Genomic DNA, 23,533 nt, shown 5'->3' with positions numbered 1-23,533 from the left:
CTATCCTTTACAAGTCAGTACTTAGGTATACTAAAATTTGTACATTTGAGCAGTGCAAACTGAGGAACATTCTGTAATCTCTAAATTAGAAACAGAGGTAGACTGCTTGCTTTCCCCAATTCAAATTACACTTCTCAAGAATGACCGTCACAGTCGTTCTTCCAGTTAGTACTTAAGAGAATCAGAAAAATAACTGCCATCATAGAAATATGTTAGTCGGCAGTGATGGCACACACCTTTAAGCCCAGAACTTGGAGGTGGGGTGGGGGGCAGAGGCAAGCCAATCTCTGTGAGTTTGAAGTCAGCCTGCTCTAGAGTGAGTTCCAAGGACAACCTGGGCTACACAGAGAAACCCTGTTTCAAAACACAAGAAAGAAGGAAAGGAAGGAAAGAGAAAGAGAAAGAAAGAAAGGAAGGAAGGAAGGAAGGAAGGAAGAGAAAGAAAGAAAGAAAGAAAGAAAGAAAGAAAGAAAGAAAGAAAGAAAGAAAGAAAGAAAGAAAGAAAGAAAGAAAGAAAGAAAGGAAGAAAGAACTCTAAAAAGGGTAAATGGCGGGGGGAGAGATATGTTTGTCTCAGGAAGTTAAGAAAAGGTCTAAGGAAGAAAGGAAGTATCCAGTTGAGACTGAGGTGATCATGAGGGCCTGGTAGGATGGCAGAACAGTGGGGATTTTAGAATAGTGAGCAGGCAGAAAATAGGGAAATGTCAGGCGAGGTTACCAATATTGGGGTGAGATCATGAAGGGCAATGCAGATGATGGAAGGAAGGTGTCTGAAAAAGTTCCTAACGGGGGTATTGTGGTCATTTTCATGGTCATTTTCACGTTAGAGAGGTTGGAGTGGGAAATGAGTTAGGAGATAAAACCATCATTTGAAGGATGAGTGAGAATTACAACAGGTGGGTTTGAGAGGTACTTTGGGAGGTGAGTCCATATGCCGTAGCAATAGTGTAGATGGAGGAAAGGGCAGTGGGGTGACATTATTTGAAGAACAGATGAGTAGGGAGAAACCTGCTATCAGGGTAAGATAAAGATGTCCAAGTCTATTTTAGGACATATTTAAGGCATTCGTGTGAAATCCAAACAGACACTATTAGAAGGATCCAACATAAAGATACCCATCTGGGAGTGCTTTGTATATAATACAGCTGACAGGTTAAGTCCGTGACGGGGAACAGGTGACCTAAGATTTAATATCAAACACCACCACAAAATGGAGTGCTGCGAATAAAGGATCCACAGTGGAGGACAAGTTTATAAAGTACATCAGAGTGGTAGGTAGTTGCAGAACCAGGAGGCGATGGCACGGTGCCACTTACTTTAAATTCTGAAGAGCTGGTTTCTCTCCCGCCTCTCCACTCCAAATTTTAATGCGGAGGACGGCGTCTGTAGCTTCATTTTACTTCTCTTTTGTGGTAAATGCTCAATAAATTCTGTGATCCAATCTCAAGCACAATAAACTCGCTGCATGTCACCCATCAACTTCTAAGGTTTCCTCATCCCATTTCTTCAGATAAAAGAGTCATCTATGCGGTTACCTAAGTCTATTTTTATCACTATGGTCTACGCCTACCAGCTTTGGAAACATCTTGCAAAACTACATCTACCTTTGAGAGATTTTGATAGCGAGATTGGCCGGGCAGGTTTTTTGTTTTGTTTTGTTTTTCCTTTTCACTACCATCCCTAAGAAAAAGTTTTTCAAACAAAAGGCTAGGCTGGTTCTCAACAGCAGCTTGCAACTTAAAACCTGTTCCCCAACACGGAAACGAAACTGCCCAATTTTCTGACAAATATTAACACCGATTAAGACTTTCATTTTATGAATGGTCACGAAACCACCAGCTAGGGAAAACACATTCGCGCCAACGGGAACCGTTCCACTGCAAACAGACCCGAAGGACTCCAGCAAGCCGTGAGAACCCGGGGGTGCCGACCCAGCAAGGGCTGGACTCACAGAACCGCGGCTCAGCGCCTGGTGGACCCGCACTCGGGTTACGAAACCGCCAACCAAGGCGGGGGGGATCAGCAGAACCACCGCGTCCGCTGTGCAAACAGTGCCGGCCCCAAAGCCCACAAGGCAGCTCCCGGGACCGCCACATCTGTCCTCCCAGCCCGCCCCGCACGCCACCCCCGCGGCGGAGGGGGGAAAAAAAAAACAAAAACCCAAAGTCCTGTTCTCGCGGGATCTCGCGCCGCGGTTCTGGAGCATCACCCGCAGGAAAGCTGGGAATTCACGTGCGGGGGCGGGGCGCGACGAGGAGGCGGGGCCGGCGCCAGGGTGGGCGGAGCATCCTGACGCGAGGGAGGGCGGGGTCCCCAGACCTGTTGATCGCAGGTGTCACTGCCCAGACCGGCCCCTGGGTCTGGGGTGTGCACACGCGCATGCTCTCCGCGGTCGGGCGGTCGGGCGGCTGGAAGACGGCTGGAGCTGTCCGTCTGTGCGTGTCGCTTCGCCTGTCACGACGTTGTGGGTGTCGGCGTGAGGCGGAGCCGGGGGCCCGCGGGACTGGAAGGCTGCGGCGCTCGCTCGGGAGGTAGAGCTGGGGGGTGAGTCTCGGGAGCTCCAGCTGGGCGGAGAACCCGCGCCCCGCTCGGCCTGGCCGCGCTCGGGCGCGCTGACCCGGGTGGCCGCGGACCGAGGGCGGGATCCGGCTGGGTCTGGATGGGGCTGTCCAAGCTCCTGTCCCTGGAGGTGCAGCCCCGCTGCCGCCAGGGCACTCAGCCTTGCCCGGGGCTCCAGCATGATCCCGGGGGAGCAGACTGGATTGGTTGTGCTCGAATCTTGGGTCGGTGGTTTCTCGGTAGCTGGACAGGGATGGACAAAGTTAATGTTTAGCTTCTAAACGGCGCTTTACGGTACCATTACCCAAACTACTCGTCAGCGGCGCGGGAGAACAGGAAGTGCCTGCACAGGTGTAACTGGGAGGATCGGAAAGCCTGCAATCTGAGCCTGTGTGGTTTTGTTATTCTCCAGAGGTTTGCTTGATCAGTGGTTGCAAAACGTAACCGCACGTCTTCATCTGTTTGCAGTCTTCCATATCTGGAAAGATAGTCTCTCCCCCCACCCCCATGATATTTTCAAGGCTACTTTTAAGGTACATTGACTGTCAACTTAAGTTCTTTGTGATTAGCAACTGAAGCATTGGGAAAAATGCACGCTGATTTTCACATTAAAAGGTGTAACAAGTGCTGATACAAAGTTATGATGTAAAGAATTGGTTAAATTGATAACTTGTCAGTTTTCTCTTGCTTTCAAGCCTGTGATGACGATCCTTCATCCTCTTAAGGAAAAATTGATAGGAAAAAAATGAAGAAAACGTTCCTCAATAGTAATGTGTGATTTATCTGCTATTGTCAGAATATCTTTTTTTTTTTTTCTCTCCCAGAGCTGAGGACCGAACCCAGGGCCTTGTACTTGCTAGGCAAGTGCTCTACCACTGAGCTAAATCCCCAACCCCATCAGAAGAACTTTACCGTGGATGGGAGCTGTAGTATGAAAAATAAGGGTTTCGCCTTATCTTTTAGAAGCTTTTAAAATGAGCTCCTTTGGATAACTTGTCTAGGTTCATGATTACTGACTATACACCTACGAAAGCGATTTATTTAGATTGTAAATCAAACCAATGGTAGTTACATATTTTTCCCCAAAGGGTTAAAAAAACAAGAGACTCCCCCCCCCCCCCCGCAAGCCTTTTCCTTAGGAATTTTTTTTTTTTTTAATTCATAAAGTTGTAGGTTCTATCCAACTCATGGTACTTGACACTAACCGCTCATTGCCATTTTCTCTAAAAGATGTAGATGTCACGTCTTTTTTTTTTTTAAATAAAAAGTTTGTCATTTTAGTGCTAGGACACATTTTCTACTTATTCTTATCCTTTAAAAAGAAAACCCACAATGCCCTTCCAGTTTCAGAATGAACTCTGTCTGATTCAAGATACTTTTTATATTATTTACTGTCAAAAGTTTATTTTCACTAGTGTCAAGAAATGCAGTTTTGGTGTCCGGTGGCTTGGAAGTTTATTTTAATAGGACAAAGTTAAAAAATGAAAAAAAAAAAACTTAATCTATTTTAAGGGGTGATAATGCACTTTTGGAAGCTAAAGTCAGTTGCTCCGTTCCGAGACTTGCTGGAACTCTAGTTGTAGAAGGACTGAATGTTGCTTGACTCTACAACTTTCTGAAAATGCGTTTTCTCTCCATACAGTGGTCATTTACATTAACTGGCAAAGGTGTTGAGTTACTAAGATACTTAGCAGACTTGTTATTTCACAGGTTTAACTATAAGGTATGTCCTAATTATAGACCCTAATGACAATCTGTAGAAAGCTTGGTAGCTTGTATATTGCATGTGCAAACATTTTGAACACAGTCTGCCAAGGTATGAAGCTCTTCGTGAGATCTTGTGTTAAGGAAGGACATGTGTCATCTTGGAAAAGCAGAAATTAGTGATAATACAAATGTAGTAGTGGTATGGTAGATTATTAACTTTGTATCAAATGATTTTTAAAGTGTTTGTTTACAATGTATGTATATAATAGAAACAAGAAATAAGTATAACTGCTCTACGTTAAAAATCCTTACAAGTTTTTGAAATTTTAAGTAACTTTATATAACACCCTAACATTTGCAAGTTATTGTTCTTTTTTAATAATAGGAATATTATATATTCTACATATATAGATAGGATAGGCAAACACATTTGTACTATTCTTTTCCAAGTTAATTCATGTTCTCTACCAATTCTTTATGTGGTCCGTGATCACAGATGTAGTGTTTGCCTATAGTTGAATTAGTTATTTGTTTGTCTTCCTTTGTAGCCTAGGCTAACCTCAGATTTACAGTCCTCCTCCTTCAGCTTCCCAAGTGCTGAGATGATGGGTATGCACCACGATGTAAGGCCTAGGATTGAATTTCAGTACAATTGGTTTTCTGTGTGACTTTGATTTTTTTTTTTTAAATGTACCTTATTCTTTCAAAAAGATGTTATCAGAGGAGGCTGTATTAGGCCACTAGAAGTGTCCACAGGGCTCAAATTGCCTCATGTGTTCATATTTGTAATCTGGGGGATAAAATTTTATGTAAACCTTCACTATTGTATCGTGCGTGCGTGCGTGCGTGCGTGCGTGTTTGGTGCTGGGGATTGAACCAGATCCTCACGGTAGGCCGGCCAGTGCTGTGATGACAGAGCTTCTACAGCGTCAGTCCCATCTTTTCTGTTCCAGTAAATAACATGGCATCCTTTTGATAATACGAAGTTTTATCATATTGGACAGTAAAAAATAATTACAGGTAGCAGAAGGTTTAAGAAATGTTGGGGTTTTGGTTTTTTTTTGTTTTGTTTTGTTTTTTGTTTTTTTCTTGTGCGTGGGTGTTTTTGCCTATGCACCATCTGTGTGCCTGTTAGCCACAGAGGTCGGTCAGAAGCTGGTGTGAATCACCTGGGACTGGAGTGACAGACAGCTCTGGCTGCCACGTGGGTCCTGGGAATCTGAATGTCGATCCTCTGGGAAAGCAACCACTGTTAACTGCGCAACCATCTCTCTCGCCTCAAGAAATACTGTTTCTAGCTTCGCTTTTGAGTTTTTCTGGTTTTTCCCAGTAAACCTTTTCTAACATACTCCATGTACTAGGTACTAGAGATTCAAATATTAATAAAATGTTAAGTAATCATAAGTCAGAATTATTCCTTATCTTTTTTTTGTGGGAGGGGGTGCTTTTTGAGACAAGGTCTTGTTGTATAGTTCAATGTGTTCTGGAATTCAGCATGTTGCCTAAGCGGCCTCAAACCCAGGAGGCTTTAACCTCCTGAGTGCTGTGCTAGTAACCACACCAACCCTGAATTCTTCCTCCTCTAAGTCTCATTCCTGGCTAATCATGCCCTCCTCCCCCCACTGAGTTTCCAAAGTTGAAAGGGTGGTGGGCTAGTTTTTTCCTCTAGTTCCCTTACTTTTGTAAGATTCTACTTCGCTTCCTGTTCTTTCAACTTCCAGCCACACCACACTGCTGAAGCAGATTCTGATTTGGCAGAGGGTGGTAGGCTCCTTCATCCTTGAGTTACATTTGGAGAGCACTGTGTTGCTATAGCACACAGAGTATCTAAGGGAACCTGAGGCTATGTGTGCCATCATCTTAAGATTAGGACGACTGAGCAGACAAGAGATGCTAAGGCAAACTGGGGAGCCTTCAGGCCATAGCAGGGCGCCTCTTCTATTACTTTCTCTGGCTAGGTGCATCTTCATGTTATCTTATGAGGTAAGTATCAGAACACGGATTCCATCTTTGTCAAGCGTCAGTCTAGACATTCTTGCCCATCAGTACTTCATGCTTAGGCTCTTTCTGCATATTGAAGCCCTTCTCGCCTCCTAATAATTTCCCCAATCTTAGATAATTGCTTGAGCCTACAAGATCTCCCCTCCTGTATAGTGCCGCCATATAGGCATGGTGTAATACTGTGTCCTTGGGGGCATAGTACTGACACTGACCTAGCGGCCAGAGGTTAGCAGATTGTCCTGTATCTGCAGAGCCTGTATCAGGCTTGTCTGTCCTGCAGCCCGTGGGCAGTCTGGGCCCAGCCTAGCTCTGAGTGTGACTGAACATGTTTGTAGATGATAGCATCATATTTCAGTGTCAAAAGGTGGGACGCTGATAGGTGATCGTTGTTAGAAACACTTTTGTGAGGCCTTGTTACTTAGGACTTCTCCTTTCTCCCTCAGATTCAGCCAATGAGTACTGAAGATGCTTGGGATTCGCTTTACATTTTCAGAGAACTGAGAGGAGACAGTTAAAAAAGACACACAGTAGGTCAATTATATAGTGTTTTAGAAGGTAAAAAGTACCAAGGTAGAGAAAAATAGAGCCGGGGAGTTAGGAAGGTAAAGTGGAAGTCATGGTGGTTTGCAACTTTAAATAATTGCAAGCTACATTTAGAAGACGTGGCTTTAGAAAGGAGGCAAGGCAAAGCCATGGGGGTCAGGGAAACACTAGTAATTCCAGGCAGCATACCACTGCCAAGCTCTAGAGAGTGAGAGTTTGCTTGATACGTGTTGGAGAATGACAAGGAGCCAGTCTGCTGGAATGGAAAAAAGCCGAAGGTCAGGTAGCTAGAAGTGAGGTTAGAGGGTAGGATGTAGGTGTATTAATAAAGTTGCTGTAGTGTAAATGTTTGTGAACCCTTCAAATACCTAAGTTGATAGCTAATCCCCATGCAGTAGTGTTAACAGGTGAGGTTTGGGGGAGGTCATTAGGTCAGGAAAGCAAAACGTTCATGAATGAAGAGGCTAGAGTAACCTTGCTCAACTCTTCTCCCATGTGTGGATGAAGAAGAAAGTAAGCCCTCACCAGTTGCTGTTATCTTGGTGTGCCCAGCCTTCAAAACTGTGAAAGACAGGTTTGTATTATTTATAATATCTAAACAAAGGTATTTTGTTATAGCAGACAAAGCAACCCCAAAAAAAAGGCATAAAATCTTAAAGCTTGATAAGTTAGACTTCATCAAAATTTAAAACTCCATAATTAAAGAATTCTTAAAGGTCAATAAGGCACACAACCCAGTAAGATAATGAGTAGAAGATTGAATGTAATTTTTCCCAAGAAGTATGAAGGCATGTAAGCCTGTGAAAAGTTGCTCAGGATCACTAGTCTTAGGAATGTGTGTGCCGGCCACATTGTAACAATACAAACCACAGTATCTCTTAAATAAGAGCCATTGAGGTGACTATTGTTGGTGAAGACCTGGTGTAGATGCATCTCTCCAATGCAAGTGTTAGGAACTTAAAACTAGTATTTGAAAGTTTGCAATGCACTTTGGTGATTTTTTTTTTTATGAAGTGAAACATAAGCAGGTACACATTCCAGTAATCCCAGTCTATATTCTAAGTAGAAATGGGGAAAAAAACAACCAAAAAACAGACTCAAATGTTCATGCTTATTTATTATAACTATAAGATGGAAACAATCCAAAAATATAAATTTTGGTATATTAATTCACAACAACACTACTTCATCATAAAAAGGAGTGAAACAGTTGCTGAAATGTGCAGTAAATTGATGAAACTCAACATTTGTCCAATAGAAATAAACATTATACAGTTTCATCTGTGTGCAAGTCTAGAGAATTAAAATTATGGCATCAAAAAGCAGATGCATGTTTACTTCAGCTGGGTGTCATAGTTCTCTATTATGGTGTAACAAATTACCACAAATTCAGCAATTTAAAATAATTCCTATTAATTGTTCTACAGTTTTTAGTGAGCCAGTCCAGATAGGTTCAACAGGGTCTCTGTCCTTGATTTCCCAAGGCGGAGGTCAGAGTATCAACTGGGTAGGCTTCTGGCTGGCAGAGTCCTCAGGAAGAATCTGCTAACAGGCAGATTCTTTGCCTTGTAGGACTAAAATCTCGGTTCTTTGGCCCTGAAGCCTCCCCACACTTCTCATGTGGGCTCCACACCCTTGTTACTCTGCAGGAATAAAATCTGTCCACCTTCCCCCTCTCCCCACTCCCCACAAGCTAAAGAGCGCCCTTTTTGCTTTGAAGGGCTCCTATCATTAGATTGGCCCAGCCAAACAAATCTGCTGTCATCATCTGTGTTATAAAACATAGATACCATCAATGGATTGCTCTCACCTGTCTTCATGTTTTGGAGAGTAGGGTGTAAAGTGTGTGAGTACGTATACGTGTGTTCGTGGATGTACGTGTATGTGTGCACATTATTTTACTTCTGCTCTCCACACTGGCAAAGGTTATGACTGTGAAGAGGCTTGAGAGAGCTTTCAGAGGATTGGAAACAGTTGGCCGTGGTAGTGATTACATGTCAAAACTCACTCAGCTGTACATTAGAGGAATGAATTTTACTGACTAACCATAACTCAGAATAGCAGGCTAGTTTTTAAGTCCTAGGTATAAAATTATTAATAGTTGAAATAAATTGATACTAGTGTCATCCAAACTGTTAACCTTTATCTTATTGAATACTAAAACTGATCACAGTATAAGCAGAAGAGAAAAATAAAAGAGGAAGAAAACTATAGTAGTGTGTGTAGAAAGATTGGGATTAATACAAGGCAAGAGTTAATGACCAGCCCAGCCTTAGACCTTCTTTTCCTGCTTTTTGTTGTTGTTGTTTTAGATTTTCTTGAAGAGTCTTTTTATTTATTTGTTTATTTATTTATTTATTATGTATATAGTGTTCTGCCTACATGCCAGAAGAGGGCACCAGATCAAATTATAGATGGTTGTGAGCCACCATATGGTTGCTGGGAATTGAACTCAGGACCTCTGGAAGAGTAGCCAGTGCTCTTAACCTTTGAGCCATCTCTCCAGTCCCTGATTTCCTGCTCTTAAGCACTTACTCATTTCCTTACCTATCATTAGTCTATCACAAAATGCCCATCTATTATAAACAGCCCTGTACTAAAGTAGCCTGGCAGTCCTGGTGTGAAGTTTGCCAGTTTGATGGGTATATAGTATTGTGTTTCAGTTGGTGATGTTCCAAGGTTGAAGTGTGTGCCTCCTAGCCGTTTAGTCTTCTCCATTTGTTAAGTTGTAGTCTTAGACTATTTCCCACTCGTGTAACTTGTTTTGTTTTTAGCCTTCAGCAGTTCTTTGTGAGTTCTGTTGGTTGTAGTTATTGCAACCTTGTCTCATTTCTTTTTGGAAAGAATGATTGTTTTCTTTTTATTTTTTTTAGTCCTTGGAATTGTAGTGATTTGTAATTGGTCTTTTGTCTTCTGTTGCATTCAGAACTTTAAATTTTAGCAGCTTTTAAGCTTGATGTGTATTGCTTTGTCATTGAGTTCTATATATTAACCTCACGTTTTGTTATTTAAAGTGTTGGTTTGTTGTTTACTTCTAATTCCTACAACATTCTCCATGACAGTTTGGTATTGAAATTATTGAGAGTCCCTTTAATTTTGCATGATTCTAACATTGTTGCATTAAATTTCTTTAGATTTAGTTTATCGTTTTGCATTTGTGAACATATATATACATAGATAACTTTATGAATTATATAAATGTGTCTAGCCTACACATCATAGTTATTTTTGGTATTTTCCCTCCTTTTCCCCAGGTTGGTTGAGCACCCCCATTTCAAATACAAATGAAATTGCTTGGATGTTCATTCACATAAAACATACATGTTCCCACACTTCATTGCTTTACCAAATGGGCTCATTGTTACATAAAAACACTGTTGCTTTTTTTTTTTTTTTTCTTTAATTTGGCCTCAAGGTTTCTCTAGAGAGTGACTGTAAACAAGCCTTAACCTGAAAGCGCTTTAGGTGATTTGAGTCAGGGGTTCTTATGTATTTCTCATGATATTCTTGTTCTGGAGTATAGCCTAGTAGACTCAGAGAAGAGAGGGCCGGGCCAGCAGGAAAGAGAGGCTCCCCTAAGTACGCACCCCCACTAGTGGGTGAGGAACAGGAAGGGAGGACCTGTGGGTTCAAACCTTGAGTGGAGTCCAGGATGTTATGGAGTGGTGTATTCCACAGTTTGTCCAGTGTTTTGGAAGCAGCCTGCTACACGTTCCATAGAGTTACACACACCACAGCTGTGAGGTGGACATGCCACTGAGCTGCCCAGTCTTTTCAGAGTGTGAGACCTGAGCAAGTGAAGTGCCTTGGATCTAGCCACCCCATAAGAAAGTAGTCAGCAGGAAGCAAATGTGTAGGACAGATAAGGACCTGTGTCTACCACACTGGTAAGTGTGAGGAGGTTAGCGAATTAGAGCCGTGGAGGATAAAGAAGCCCCACCTCTCATAGCAGAAAGGCCACTCACGTTGAGAATGGATGCAGAGCCTCTGCAAGTACGTTGTTAGGCTGGTGTGTCTCTGCTGCTGGTGCATGCTTTGGTTTCCTTCGTGATTTACTGCTGCTACCCGGCACACACGGACGAAGTAATGCTTTTATCCTGCAGTGTTCAACTCTCAGTGTTGGACGTTTGCAGGGGGCAGCGAAGTTTTTGTTGTTGCTGGGGGCGGGGGTGTTGTATGTATGTGTCACGTGTGTGTGCTGCTGCCTGTGGAGGCCAGAAGAGGGAGTTAGGTACCATGGAGCTGCTGTTATAGGCGGTTATGAACTGCTTGGCTGGGGTGTTGGGAACAGAACTCTGGTCCTCTGAAAAAGTAGCAAGTGTCTTAACTGCTAAGCCATCTTTCCAGTCCTCTTTACATTTTCAATTTTAATGCTTGTTGGCAGATAGCTTTATTGCCAGAGGACATGATATAGATGTGTGTGTGTGTGTGTGTGTGTGTGTGTGTATCTTTAATCAACAATAAAAAGAAAGTACCATTTCTCTTTTACTCCACCAACAAAACTTACTTTTAAGTTTTTTGACAGGTTGGTAGCTCTTAATTACTGCATGATTTTGTCTCTGAATTGGAGACACTGAAGAATCCTTTCCCAGCTATTCCAGAGCAGGACTCAGGACTGAGTGTGCAGTCTTACTCATTGTAGGTCTTGTTCCAGTGAAAGGATATAAAGCAGAGTAAGCACACAGAAAGTGAAGTCTCCAGGGTCTCGTGCTTGTGAGCTGATGCAGGACACCCCTTCCCCCAGCAGTGACTTAGAGTGATGTATAAAACGGCTCCCAGGAAGCCCACCAGAGACTGTTTTACGTTGGTGAGTGGTTACATAGTCATTCTCTACTGAGAATATACCAGACTTCTAGCCTCCCAGAAGGAAAATAGATGTTTGAGATCAGCCATGTTGTCTGTCGTTGAGTGCGGTCTCACTCTTGTAAGGCAGGGGTAAGAGGCCTCTCCAGTTCTCAGAGGCAAGCAGACCAGGGTAAGCCAGACCTGCCGTCTTAGGTTTTCTGGTTTGAAATAGAGTATATTTCTATCTCATGTAGAACTATACATGTACAGTATAGTTCCCTATTTAGAGTACATGCTTATTCATACAAGTGTATGCCCATCACTGTGATTTTAGAACATTTTATCACCTCCAAGAAAAAAGAAAAACAACCTTGTCCCCCTTGGCTGTCACTCCCTTCCCAGACCCAACAGTCTCTGCTCTCCAGTCCTAAGCAACCCCCATGTGCTGTGTGAATGGAATCACACGATGTGGTCTTTTGTGTTTGGTATCTTTCACAGCTTATATCCAGTTTTCATCCATGTATCATGTTATTAATATTCCATTGTATGACCACATCAAGTTTTGTTTATCCATTTACCCATCAGGCAATGGAATTTGGACTATTTCTACTTTTTGGCTATTATGAAGAGTGTATTATTTCTCTTCTGCATAGCCTCCCCAATACTTACTTAGGCATAGATATAGACTGCCATTTGGAATAAACTCTACCTTTCATTCTTTTGACACATTTTTATTTATAAATTTCCAGCAGCTACAGTCTTCTGTCACATTAGTCTGAAGCTTACCATGTTTGGATATGAAGGGCTATTTCAAAATGTAGTTTATTTTCCTTGTGGCCTGTGATAATTTAGTATTGGGAAGTAATGGTTCTTTGTAAATTAGGTAACCTTTAAATTTGAGTCTAATTCTAAGGCCACTGTCAGTGGGAGAATTCTTATCTCTTTGTTGTTTTTTTTTTTCCTTCAACTACTTAGTCTTTTTGTTTTATACTTTTCTTTGGATTAATTTTAGGACTATGTTTTCCTATGCAATTATCTGGACCTTTAAATTTTTAGAGCTATTTTAGAAGTTCTGTTACAGTGTTTTCACTGCTTACATATCCATAGTCTTTTCTCCTTTATCAAGTCTGTTGGTTTTATATCTCCTTTTTCTTTAATCAGCCTCGTGAAGATTCGTCTAATGTAGTAGTTTTTGCAGAAACATAGTTGTATTCATTCTCTCTCTGACAATTTTGTTCTACTTCTTTCCTCGTGTTATATGTGGACTTTAAGTTATCCATTTTGCTTGCTCTAAACTCGCAAGTTGAACTCTAAAGTACTTCCCTCTTTCTAGAAGTATTTACTCTTTTTGTTTGTTTGTTTGTTTGTTTTTTGTTTTTCAAGATGAGGGTTCTCCATGTAGTTTTGGTTCCTGTCCTGGATCTCACTTTGTAGACCAGGCTGGCCTTGAACTCACAGAGATCTGCCTAGCTCTGCCTCCCAAGTGCTGGAATTGTGCGCCACTGCTGCCTGGCTTACTTTTTTCTTTCTAGGAATCATTGATAGAATTTGAGTACACTCAGCTTCTTGACTTTTAAATCCTGCAGAGTGTGTGTGTGTGTGTGTGTGTGTGTGTGTGTGTGTGTGTGTGTGTGTTTGCATTGCTTTTTAGTGCTTTGTATGAATTTAAAAATATTTCTTGTAGTTCTTAAGAGTTTTATACTATACTGTCCCAACTCTTCCTAAATCCACCTCCTTCCCCACCCATCCAACTTTGTATTGTTGTTGTTTTTAAACCCATCAAGACCAATTTGTGTTCCCTAAATATTCTTGTGTTGCCTTCCTTTGGAGTGTGATCTACTTACCAGGGGCTACATTCTTAGAAAAAACTGACTCTCTCTCTTCCAGAAGCTGTCAGTTGTCAGTAGCTCCTGAGCTAAGGGTGGGACTTCCTGCCCAACTCCCTCTCCATTGTGGATTTGATATTGTTTGAGCTTGCAGAGGTCTGTGTGGACTGTCTCAATTTCTGTACATTCATATGTGTAGCTTCCTTGCACTGTCCAGAAGATACTGTTTGCTTCAAGTCACAGACCACGTCTGGTTCTTACACACTTTCTTCCACCTCTTCCACAGTGATCAATAAGCCTTTGGAGGGGGTGCAGTATGTCTATTCCATTCAGGGCTGAGCATTTTGGTCCCTTATTCTCTGTACCCTTGCCAGTTGTGGGCCTCAGTGTTAATCCGATCTACTACAAACAGAAGTTTCTCTGATGGAGGTTGAGCCTTGAATCAGTCTATGGGTATAACCTGAATTTATTGCTCACAAATATTTTCTTCTCTTCCATTCTTTCTAGTAAGCCATCCTTTCAATTTTTCATTTTTGTTTTGAATTTATACATTATTGTCAACTAGATGATACTACATTATTTGTCTTAACTCCTTTTTTTCATTTTCTATTGTCTTAGGGTTTCTATTGTTGTGAAGAGACACCATGACCACAGCAACTCTTATAAAGGAACACATTTATTCAGGTGGCTTACAGTTCAGAGGTTTAGTCCATTATCGTCATGGTGGGACGTGGTAGTGTGCAGGCAGACATGGTGCTGGAAAGGGAGCTGAAAGTCTACATCTCAATCTGCAGGTGACAGGAAGTGGACTGACTCTACATTGAGCCAACCTTGAGCCAAGGAGGCCTCAAAGATAACCCCCAGATAACCCCCACACTGACATACCTACTCCAACAAGGCCGTACCTCCTCCTGATAGTGCTGCTGTCTATGAGCTTCGACGAAGAAAATACATTAAAACTCTCCCACTTATGTTATAGAGGGTTCAGTTCCCTACCTTTTTGTTTTTTGTTATTTGCTTTTTTACATATTTATCTCTTTATGTATTGAGAGAGAGAGATTTCACATATATGAATGTCTCAGCACACATGTACAGGTGTGGCGGTCAGAGGACAACTTAAGGGAATTGGTTCGTTCTTTCTACCATGTGTATTCCAGGGATCAAACTCAGGTTGTCAGACTTGTTGGCACCTTTAACTGCTGATCCATCTCACTGGCCTGCATTTGCTGTGCTCACTTTTTATAAGAGTCCAGTAACATTCACTTGAGGAGTACCAAGTCACAGGCTAGTCCTGTTTGTTGTGGTAAAGCAAGGTGACAAGGCTCTAATTTGTGTGAGAGCTGATATCAGGGTGGAGAGAGGAGATGGAGGGACTTCAGAGATGAAGTCTGAGAATTTATTCCCAAGGAGCTCCTTATTGCCTGCTTACAGGAATGGCAGTGTAGAACATAATCTCTGCAGTAGGGCAGGACAGAGCACAAAGTCACCACTTCACAAACAGGCTTTGCTGTAATACAGTCTTGATGGAAAATCACACACACACACCCGGCACTGGGTCGCTTTACTTTCCTGTCTTTGAATTGTGTGGGTTCAGAGTTCTCTGGAATAGGAAGGTGACAACTAGAAATGTCTTTCATGGTCTGTAGTATTTGGCGCTCTCCATCTCTTAGCTGCTTCCTCCTTTAGGAGCCAGTCACTTTGGTATTCCCAGACTTTCTCCCTGTTTTTCATTAAAGTGACTAACCTATGTCTGACCTTTAGGGATAGGTTAGAGCAGTGGGTCTCAACCTTCCTAATGCTGCGACCCTTTAATATGGTTTCTCATGTTGTGGTGAGCCTAACCATAAAATTATTTAATTGCTACTTCATAACTGTAATTTTGCTACTGTTAAAAATCATAGTGTAAATTTTTGTATTTTCCAAATGTCTTAGGTGACCCGTGTAAAAGGGTCACTTGACTCTCAAAGGGGTCATAGCCCACAAGTTGAAAACCACGGAGTCAGAGGAAAGACTGGAATGCATACATGTTTGACATCTTACACAGGAATGGAAGGCACAGCATTGTTAAAGTATCTGTGTCTGTGCCCCTCACAAACCTGAGTTCCTAGATTGTTTTACATATCTTACTTCATGGTATAGAATTGGTGGCAATTAAGTTTTGGTGAAAGAATAGAATTCTGAAAGGATTTTTCATTAAAAATAGAAATTTATGGGCTGGGGAGATGGCTTAATAATAAAAATGCTTTCTGTACAAGTGTGTAGACCTTCGTTTGAATCTCCAGAACCCACATAAAAGTTGAACATGTAGCCCAAGTGTTGAATCCTCAGAGAGCTGAGAGGCAGAGACAGGGGAATTCCCAGAAGCTCACAGGCCAGCTAGTCTGGCCTACATAGCAGAAAAACAATAACAGGACTGTCTTGAGCAAGGCAGAAAGCACAGACCAAGACCAGACACACACACAAAAAATATTTAAAATAAAAATAGAAATCTGCTGCTGTAATAATTACTTCGTATAGCTGTGATAAAACACCATGACCAGTGCAGCTTACAGAAGGCAGGGCTAATTGGGGCTTACAGTTCCAGAGGGATAGCAGTACATCACTGTCATGATGGGGAACATGGTAGTGGACAGCAGGCATGGCGTAGCAGCTGAGAGCAGTCACATCTTGATCCACTACAGGAGGCAGAGAGAGTTAAGTGGGGATGATACGGGCATTTGAAACCTCAAAGCCCACCCTCAGTGACACATCTCTTTCAATAAATCCACACCTCTTACTTCTTCCCAACTGGGACCAAGTATTCAAACTTGTGAGTCTATGGGGGCCATCCTCATTCAGTCACCACAGCTACCAATAAAGAGCTCCCTTAATGCTGTAAAAACATGGCTGAGTTTATTAAAAACAGTAGATGTGATGTGTTTCTGAATTATTTAGATCTCCTTAAGAGAAAGTTGCAAACTATAGAGTTAAACAGAGGAAAAAGCTAACATACTTTATAATTTTAAAACTGTTTAGTCTCATTAGGCAGGACAGTTACTGTTAACCCATTTATGAGGTGAGCAAGCCTTGACTCTCAGGTAGAGTGTACCTGAGAGCAGGCAGCTGATAGACTGTCCTGGAAACAAGATCTGTTGACTGATTCTTTAGAGACTGGTGCTTTCTTCTTTATTCTCCCTGTTTGTTACCTGAGTGGGTATTTGATCAGTGCTAGCAGACTGACCTCATCTCTCATCTTTTGTGTGCTGTGAAGGTGGACTGTGACTGTCACCTCGAGTTTAACCTGGCAGTTATTAAGACCCCGTGCGTGCGTGCGTGCGTGCGTGCGTGCGTGCGTGCGTGCGTGCAGTTTCTTTCCTGTGGCCCCTTTGCACATGCTTTCCTCCTCAGACTTCCCCTGCTTCCCTGGGCTTCTTCCTGTTCCTCTACCGATCCAGTACCTGAAGTTGCTGTCCACATTAACTGGGCTTCTTCCCCTCAGGTGGCTTTCCCTTCTTCCAATCTTGAAGTAGATATAAGCTTCTTAGTGAGTCATTTCTCATGGTCTTGCTTAAAATGTAAGGTGCACATCCCATCCTGCTTCCTTACCCCTCCGCAATTAATGCTTAACACAGCTCTTCCAGAGCACTCTATAATGAATGTGTTGACATTGCATGAAGCAATGTCTGAGCTGTTTCACTGTGTTAGCTCAGTGCTCAGTACAGCTCATGACTGGTAAGTGTTTGTTAAATGAAGGAGTGCAAGAAGGAAATTCAGTTGATTAAACAAAATGTTGATAGTGAGGACTTGGTTTTTAATTCGGAGTTGAATCTGTAAAGTCCATTAAAACAGGAGCACACATTTGTGGGGGAAAAAAAAAATGGAGTACTTCACTAGAGGTTTTTATCTACTCGGGTTTGTCAGTTATGATATCAATTTACATAAACTCTAACTTTCTTAGAAAAATAGTCTGTTTATAGACTACATATTTATTTAATACAATAATTTATTGTTGGCAAATACAGAATACCACCTCAGATCTAACTTAGTTTTTTTTAGAGAATATTTTTTTTATGAGACCTTCCTCTGCACATTGCAGTCTTGGGATAGGTAGTGATTAATGTTCTATCAACTTAAAAAAATCTAAATGACATGTTTTCATTTTCATATTTCAGAATGCTATTCCAATCCTTCTGATGATGAGTTGTAATTCTTTATTCAGCGATTGTGGTAAAATAGTAAGTGAGAAAGTTTTGATCAGCTTTTATTTAAACATTTTTTCTTCTTTTTTTTTGTAGACCTTCTTTTAGGTTACACCAATGAATCTGGAGTCACCTTTGATAAATTCACCTGGATCAGAGAGCAGCTGCGTTATTAGAGAAACATAAAGAAGCAGATGACCAGAGGGACCCTGCAGATGCCAGCTCTGCACCTTGGACCTTCTCTGTATAGTTTTAGCCCATCGGGACTAATGACTTACACATTAAAGAAAATGATCCATTCATCATATTATTTTTAGCAGTTAAAATTATTTTTCATCAATATGTACAACTTATAAAATTTAAGAGTTATCAAACCTGTAAGGCTTTGTTTAAAATAGCTTGCTTTTTAGCACTCAGAACTTCAGCATTTACTTTTTCTTACCAAAGTCCTCAGAAATGTAGACTATCAGGAAAGATATGGACTTGGAAGCATACAGTTTTATCGTGGACTGCAGTGGGTTTAAGTGGACAACTCAAGACATCACCCATTTTATTGTCCAAAATACCACATGAGCTTATTACTTAGCTTTAATGCAAAAGAAGTTGCTTGAAAATGGCCTGGGTAAAGTTCTTACGGAAACCTACTGGTAATCTTGGAAAAGCCTATCAGGCTGGAAGTTTGCTGTCCCTAGCCCCTACTGTAGGCTTATTAAATGAACCAGGACAAAACAGCTGCTTCCTTAATAGTGCTGTGCAGGTAAGAACATTAAGTACTTGTTTCAGTCTTTAAAGTATATCTAAGGGACTCTGCTGTTTAATGATTCTTTTAACTCCTCATTGACTGGAATGACTTCTCTGTGTGTGTTGGGGGTATATGTGCCTGTTTTTATATCCATGAGCATGCAGGTATACATGTGTGCACATGTATAGAGGTCATACATCAGGTCTCATTCCTCAGCTGCTTTCCACCACATTTTTTGAAGCATGGTCACTCACTGAACCTGCAGCTCATCCATTCAGCTAGGGTAATGAATTGAGCTTCAGGGAACTGTCTGTCCTTCCTCTTTCGCCAGAGCTGGGGTTACGTTCATGTTACCGTAGCTGGTTTCTGCATGGGTCCAGGGCTCCGAACTCAGGTCCTCAGGCATGCATGACAAGCACTTTACCAACTGAGCCTTCTGCTCAGCCTTGGGATACCTTCATGTACCTTAATGACACACAAGACAATCTCACTGAACATTCTGAGTTAGTTTATAGTAATTGGAAATGATGTTTCTCTACAGAATGATACTTTTGCTCTGATATGAAGAACATTTTTATTCATAATGCTTACTAAATTAAGAATATCTTAAATGAACATTTTTGCTTTAATTAGCTAGCACTCTCCTGCATCTTCTTATAAAAATAAGTCTAGGGTAGATCCCAGTAGATGGGATAAAAAGAAATGAGCTGCTTAGGTTGAAATAATGCTGATTTATTTTACTTCCATAGTTCAGCTCCCTTCACCTCACAGTGACCCTTAAATTGCCTCTGGAATTATAATTTGAGTATCACTGTTTAAGATTAACTAAAGATTATTTCATCTATTTCATACCTTTTTAAAATTATTTCAATAAATGTGTAAAATTTGCTATTTTAAATAATCTTTCTTCTGTATAATATGTTTTACTTTTTTATCAGTTCCAGATGTTTTCTTCTGAACACTAATGGTAGATAGAGCCATATCCAGTTTGTTTAATGAATATACACATCTGTGATATGCCACACGCTCCAACCTCTGAATCCCCTTGTTCTCAGTTGCCTTCTACCTGGAACAGATGTCTCCCCTGAAGGTTCTTTACCTCACCCAGGAAAGGGAGCCACAGGCATTAAGAACATTGATTCTAGTTCACTTTGCACCTTAAACACAGTGTTCCACTTAGCTCAGATGTTCTGTTGGTCTTGTTAAGAGAAAAGAAAATACTTACTAAATGGCAGTGGGTATGAGGAAATCCAAGCACCACATGCTTTCATTGGGTCCAACTGTCAATTCAATTCAGGTCTTTTCCTGTTTTCTACTTTACATTTTTCCTTTTCTTTAGTTCCCACAATTTGTGTATGTGTGTCAGGGGAGGGTTGGGAGGGTGTGGGGGGTGTGGTTTAGAGAGACAAAAGCATGTTATAACAACAAATTCCAAGTATGGAAATGTTTGTAGTCAAGAAAGTAGAAATATTCTCTTGGTAATGTATTTTCTTTTTAAATGGACATTCCATGGAGCTTTGCCATAAAGACTGTTTTTCTATATAGTGTTTGTTTATAGTACTTCCTGCTACATTAAATGGAACCACCTTTCAATGTAGAATCTTTTTTTTTCTGCTTGAAGGACCTTTACTAACTTTTTTTTAAATAGTGCTGGCCTGTTAGTAATGTATTATTCTAGTTTTTGTATGTTTGAAAAAAATATTTCATTCCTGTTTGAAAGATTAATGGATTAAAGCTGAGTGTGGTGGTGCATGCCTTTAATTTCAGTTCTTTGGAGGTGGAGACAGGAAGATCAGGACTTCCAAGACCAGCCTTAGTTGTATCACAAATGGGGAGACGAGACAGCCCTCCCAGTGCCTCCTGTAATTTTCTTTCTGTATGCTCACTGTTTCTATGAAAACCAGTTGTTCTGATCTTTGCTTTTCTGTGTGTCATGTGCCCTTTCCTTTGGCCACTCCTAAGGTTTTTCCTTATCCCTGGTTTAAAACATTGTGTCTACGGTTTTCTTCGTGTCATTCGTGGTTGAGTTTGTTGAGTCTTAAAGCTGTCAATTTGTCATTTTAATCAAATTTGGAATCATTTTTTTTATTGGTTCAGGCAGTTGTCCTGTCTGTCCCTCCTTTGGAGGGCTCCAGTTATGTGCATGGCTGTTTCAAGTGACCCTCAGCTCACGCATGCGCCCTTCATTTTCTTAGTCTTTTCCCTCTGGGTCATTCCGTGTGGTTCTCTTTCTGTATCTTGAAGTCCTTTGTCTTTGCAATGTCTAATCCGTTTGTGGTACTGTATTTCTATCTCAGACATTGATTTCCATTAGTAAACATTTGATGTGTCTTCATGGCTCAGCATCATGTGTTCAGTCTTAGCCTCTAGTCTAAGAATTGGTTTCCTGTGCTTGTCTACTAATTTTGTTTTGTTTGTGTGGTGGGGGATGGGTGTTTCCCCTCTTTTTTTTTTTTTTTTTTTTTTTTTTTTTTGCTTTGCTTTAATGTTGACTAATTTTTATTGGATGTCACAGAAGTTTCACCTTGTAGGGTTATAGATATTTCAGGATTCCTAAAGATAATTTTGAACTTTATTCTGGAGCAAGATTAATTTTGTTGAAAACAGTCTGATCATTTTGGTGTTCAGGTTTCTTGGACAAGGAGAGCTTTATCTGTCTACTCCTAAGGTTAATTTCTTTTCGGAGGCTTCTTCTCTTCAGCCAGTGCTCTGTGAACTTAAGTTTTCTACCTTGACTGTTTGGTGGATAGATGGATAGGTGGTGGTGGAGAGGTCTCATCCTGGTCCTCCATGAGCTCTGAGCATGATTTCTTCTAGTTTGGGTGTTTCATTTTCTGGGTCAAGAGGACTTCCCAGTTGTCCTTACTGGAATACTTGGAGGGTGCCTGTGCAGTCCCTGGTGAGGACTCGGCATCACTCCGCCCTACATGCCCGAGCAGCCTTCAGTGCTCAGCTCTTGCTACAGGCCATTTTGCAAAGCCAGTTCTCACTGACAAAACAGCTACTCAAGTAGACTTTCTGTCAGAAAACGTCTTGTTAGTAATCAGTTTCATGGCTATTTTTAAAGCTTCCTCAGAAATAAATTGAGGAATACATCTTGTGAGGCCATACCAATTTCAACTGCAGCTGTGAAAAGGTCTGGGTCCAATGTAAAGCAGAAAATGAGTTTATATACCTTTTCTCCGTTTTCAGTATATTTTTATAGTGTTTTAAAGTGAGGAATATGAACAAAGTTTGTATTCCTTTGTTAAACTTATATGATTATATGCATGGATTTGGGGGCTTACTTAGGCTGTTTTGTATAAATGTAAAAAACTGCATACCTTTTTTAAGGGTTCATGTTAAATAACTACAGGCAAGAAATTAGAAAGGAGTATATATCACTAAAAACAATTAGCTGAGATTTATTTTGTAACAGGTGATAAGATATAATTTTGTGAAAGAGGATAAGGGTAAATTATAATTTAAATAATTTTGTGATAAGGATTTTTGTAGCAGGAATCTTAAAAGTTCTTATTAATAAAATCAAACCTGAGGCGAGTTATTGGGGTCCATGCTGGTCGATCAGAGAGACAGAACAAGCCACAGCTATCTCACCTCGCCGGATCCTCAGCTGGTCTTGTTTCCTCAGACTGGAGGCCTCTGAGTCCTCATCCGGAATGGGTCTCAGCTGAATTACTGCTCAAAAGCCTGAAGCTTAACCAGCCAAAATCTTCTAGTTTCTGGTCCTCACGCCTTACATATCTTTTTGCTTTCTACTACCACTCCCTGGGATTAAAGGCTGGCTTTCTGGGATTAAAGATGTGTGTCACCACGATTGGCTATTTCCAATGTGGCCTTGAACTCACAGAGATCCAGAGGGATTTCTATCTCTGGAATGCTAGGATTAAAGGTGTGAGTGCCACCATTTTCTAGCCTTTGTATCTAGTGGCTGTCTGTTCTCTGACCCCAGATAAATTTATTAGAGTACACAATATTTTGGGGAACACAATACCACCACAGATTTTTAAGGCTTTATACTGTGTTGAATACAGAAAAAAATTAATATTTTTTGAAAATTTCATATATACAATATATTTTATCATATCCATCCATATCCCCCCCCCCATCTTCCTCCAGTTTCCCTGAGACTCCCAGTTTCATGACATCACCCTCTTCCTCTCCTCCTTAGTCCAAATAGTACTGACCATATATACATGGGTTCAGGCCATTCCCTGTGGCATGAGCAACCTACTAGAGACCACTTCTCCCCCAACCCCCAAAAGTGACTCTTCCTCAGCAACCATCAGTTGTCAATAGCTTCTCTGCTGGGGGGTTGTGACTCCAGTAGCTCCTTCCCTATTCATGCCAGAAGTTTTACTAGCTTGATCTTATAGATATTCTTTGAAGATTACCACAGGTACTGTGAGATGACATTTGCAAAAACCATGTCATATCCAGAAGTCTGCATTTCAGAGTTGTCTTCCTCATCTGGCAGCTTAGTACTGGCTATTATTTACCCTTGGTACATTGGCCAGATAATGAGTCTCTGCATTAATTGATACCCACTGCAAAAAGAAACTTCCCTGAGAGCAACACTAATCTGTGGGTACAGACTTAGATATTAGAAGTCAATTTGACAACATAACCATTTAATATGAGTTTTCCTTATGGTAGGGCCTATGATATCCCTAGTCATGGCGTTTTGACAAGTTTACAGAACCAGGCATGAAATGGAGCAGACCTTGTATCCAATCAGAAAATAGTTGGTCACTCTAATAGCTGCCATGCCATTATTGCACAAGTGCACTCAAGCGTGCCAGGCAGATCAATATTGTAACTAGAAGGGTCCAGTAAGACTGAATATGTCTTTCCTCCCCTCGTTAGTCTGCATAGTACCTTCCAGCACTATGAAAGCTAGCCAGGAGGGAGAAGGGTCCCTAGTCTGTCATGGTGATTTCTCTGTGTCCTGCAATGGAAGTGAGTGGTGTCTTCAGCAGTTAATGTCTGATCATCTAGTTATGGTGGGCAACCAAAAGCCATGATAATATTATGCCTATGTATTTTGGGGTGCCTCTAGGGACTCCCTGACTCGGTGGTAGGGAGATATCCATGCCTGGCACTGAGATTGGCATTAAGTAATCTCTTCTGGGAACAGCATTGGAGCCCACCTGTAGAGGGTACTTCTGTTTAAATTCTTAAAAAAATAAACT

General features: G+C 41.2%; 1 protein-coding gene across 4 annotated transcripts in view; it reads left to right on the top strand.

The window, feature by feature from the left end:
• The first annotated feature begins 2,443 nt into the window (after positions 1 to 2,443).
• Usp53 (ubiquitin specific peptidase 53) overlaps positions 2,444 to 23,533 on the top strand; it is a 62,605-nt gene continuing 41,515 nt past the window's right edge. Inside the window, exons 1-2 of one of the 4 annotated variants that reach the window (XM_028881463.2) lie at positions 2,444 to 2,531; positions 17,696 to 18,356. In XM_028881463.2, the coding sequence (XP_028737296.1) occupies positions 18,213 to 18,356 (144 nt within the window). In that variant the 5' untranslated portion in view covers positions 2,444 to 2,531; positions 17,696 to 18,212. Of the gene's footprint in view, positions 2,545 to 2,646; positions 3,093 to 17,695; positions 18,357 to 23,533 lie in introns of those variants that run through there. The other 3 variants (XM_028881461.2, XM_028881462.2, XM_028881464.2) reach the window with 3 other exon arrangements.

This window comes from Peromyscus leucopus, chromosome 6, assembly GCF_004664715.2.
Source record: "Peromyscus leucopus breed LL Stock chromosome 6, UCI_PerLeu_2.1, whole genome shotgun sequence".
Taxonomy (NCBI): Eukaryota; Metazoa; Chordata; class Mammalia; order Rodentia; family Cricetidae; genus Peromyscus; species Peromyscus leucopus.
Note: the sequence above shows the minus strand (reverse complement) of the source record. Positions and strands in the feature narration are given on the sequence as shown.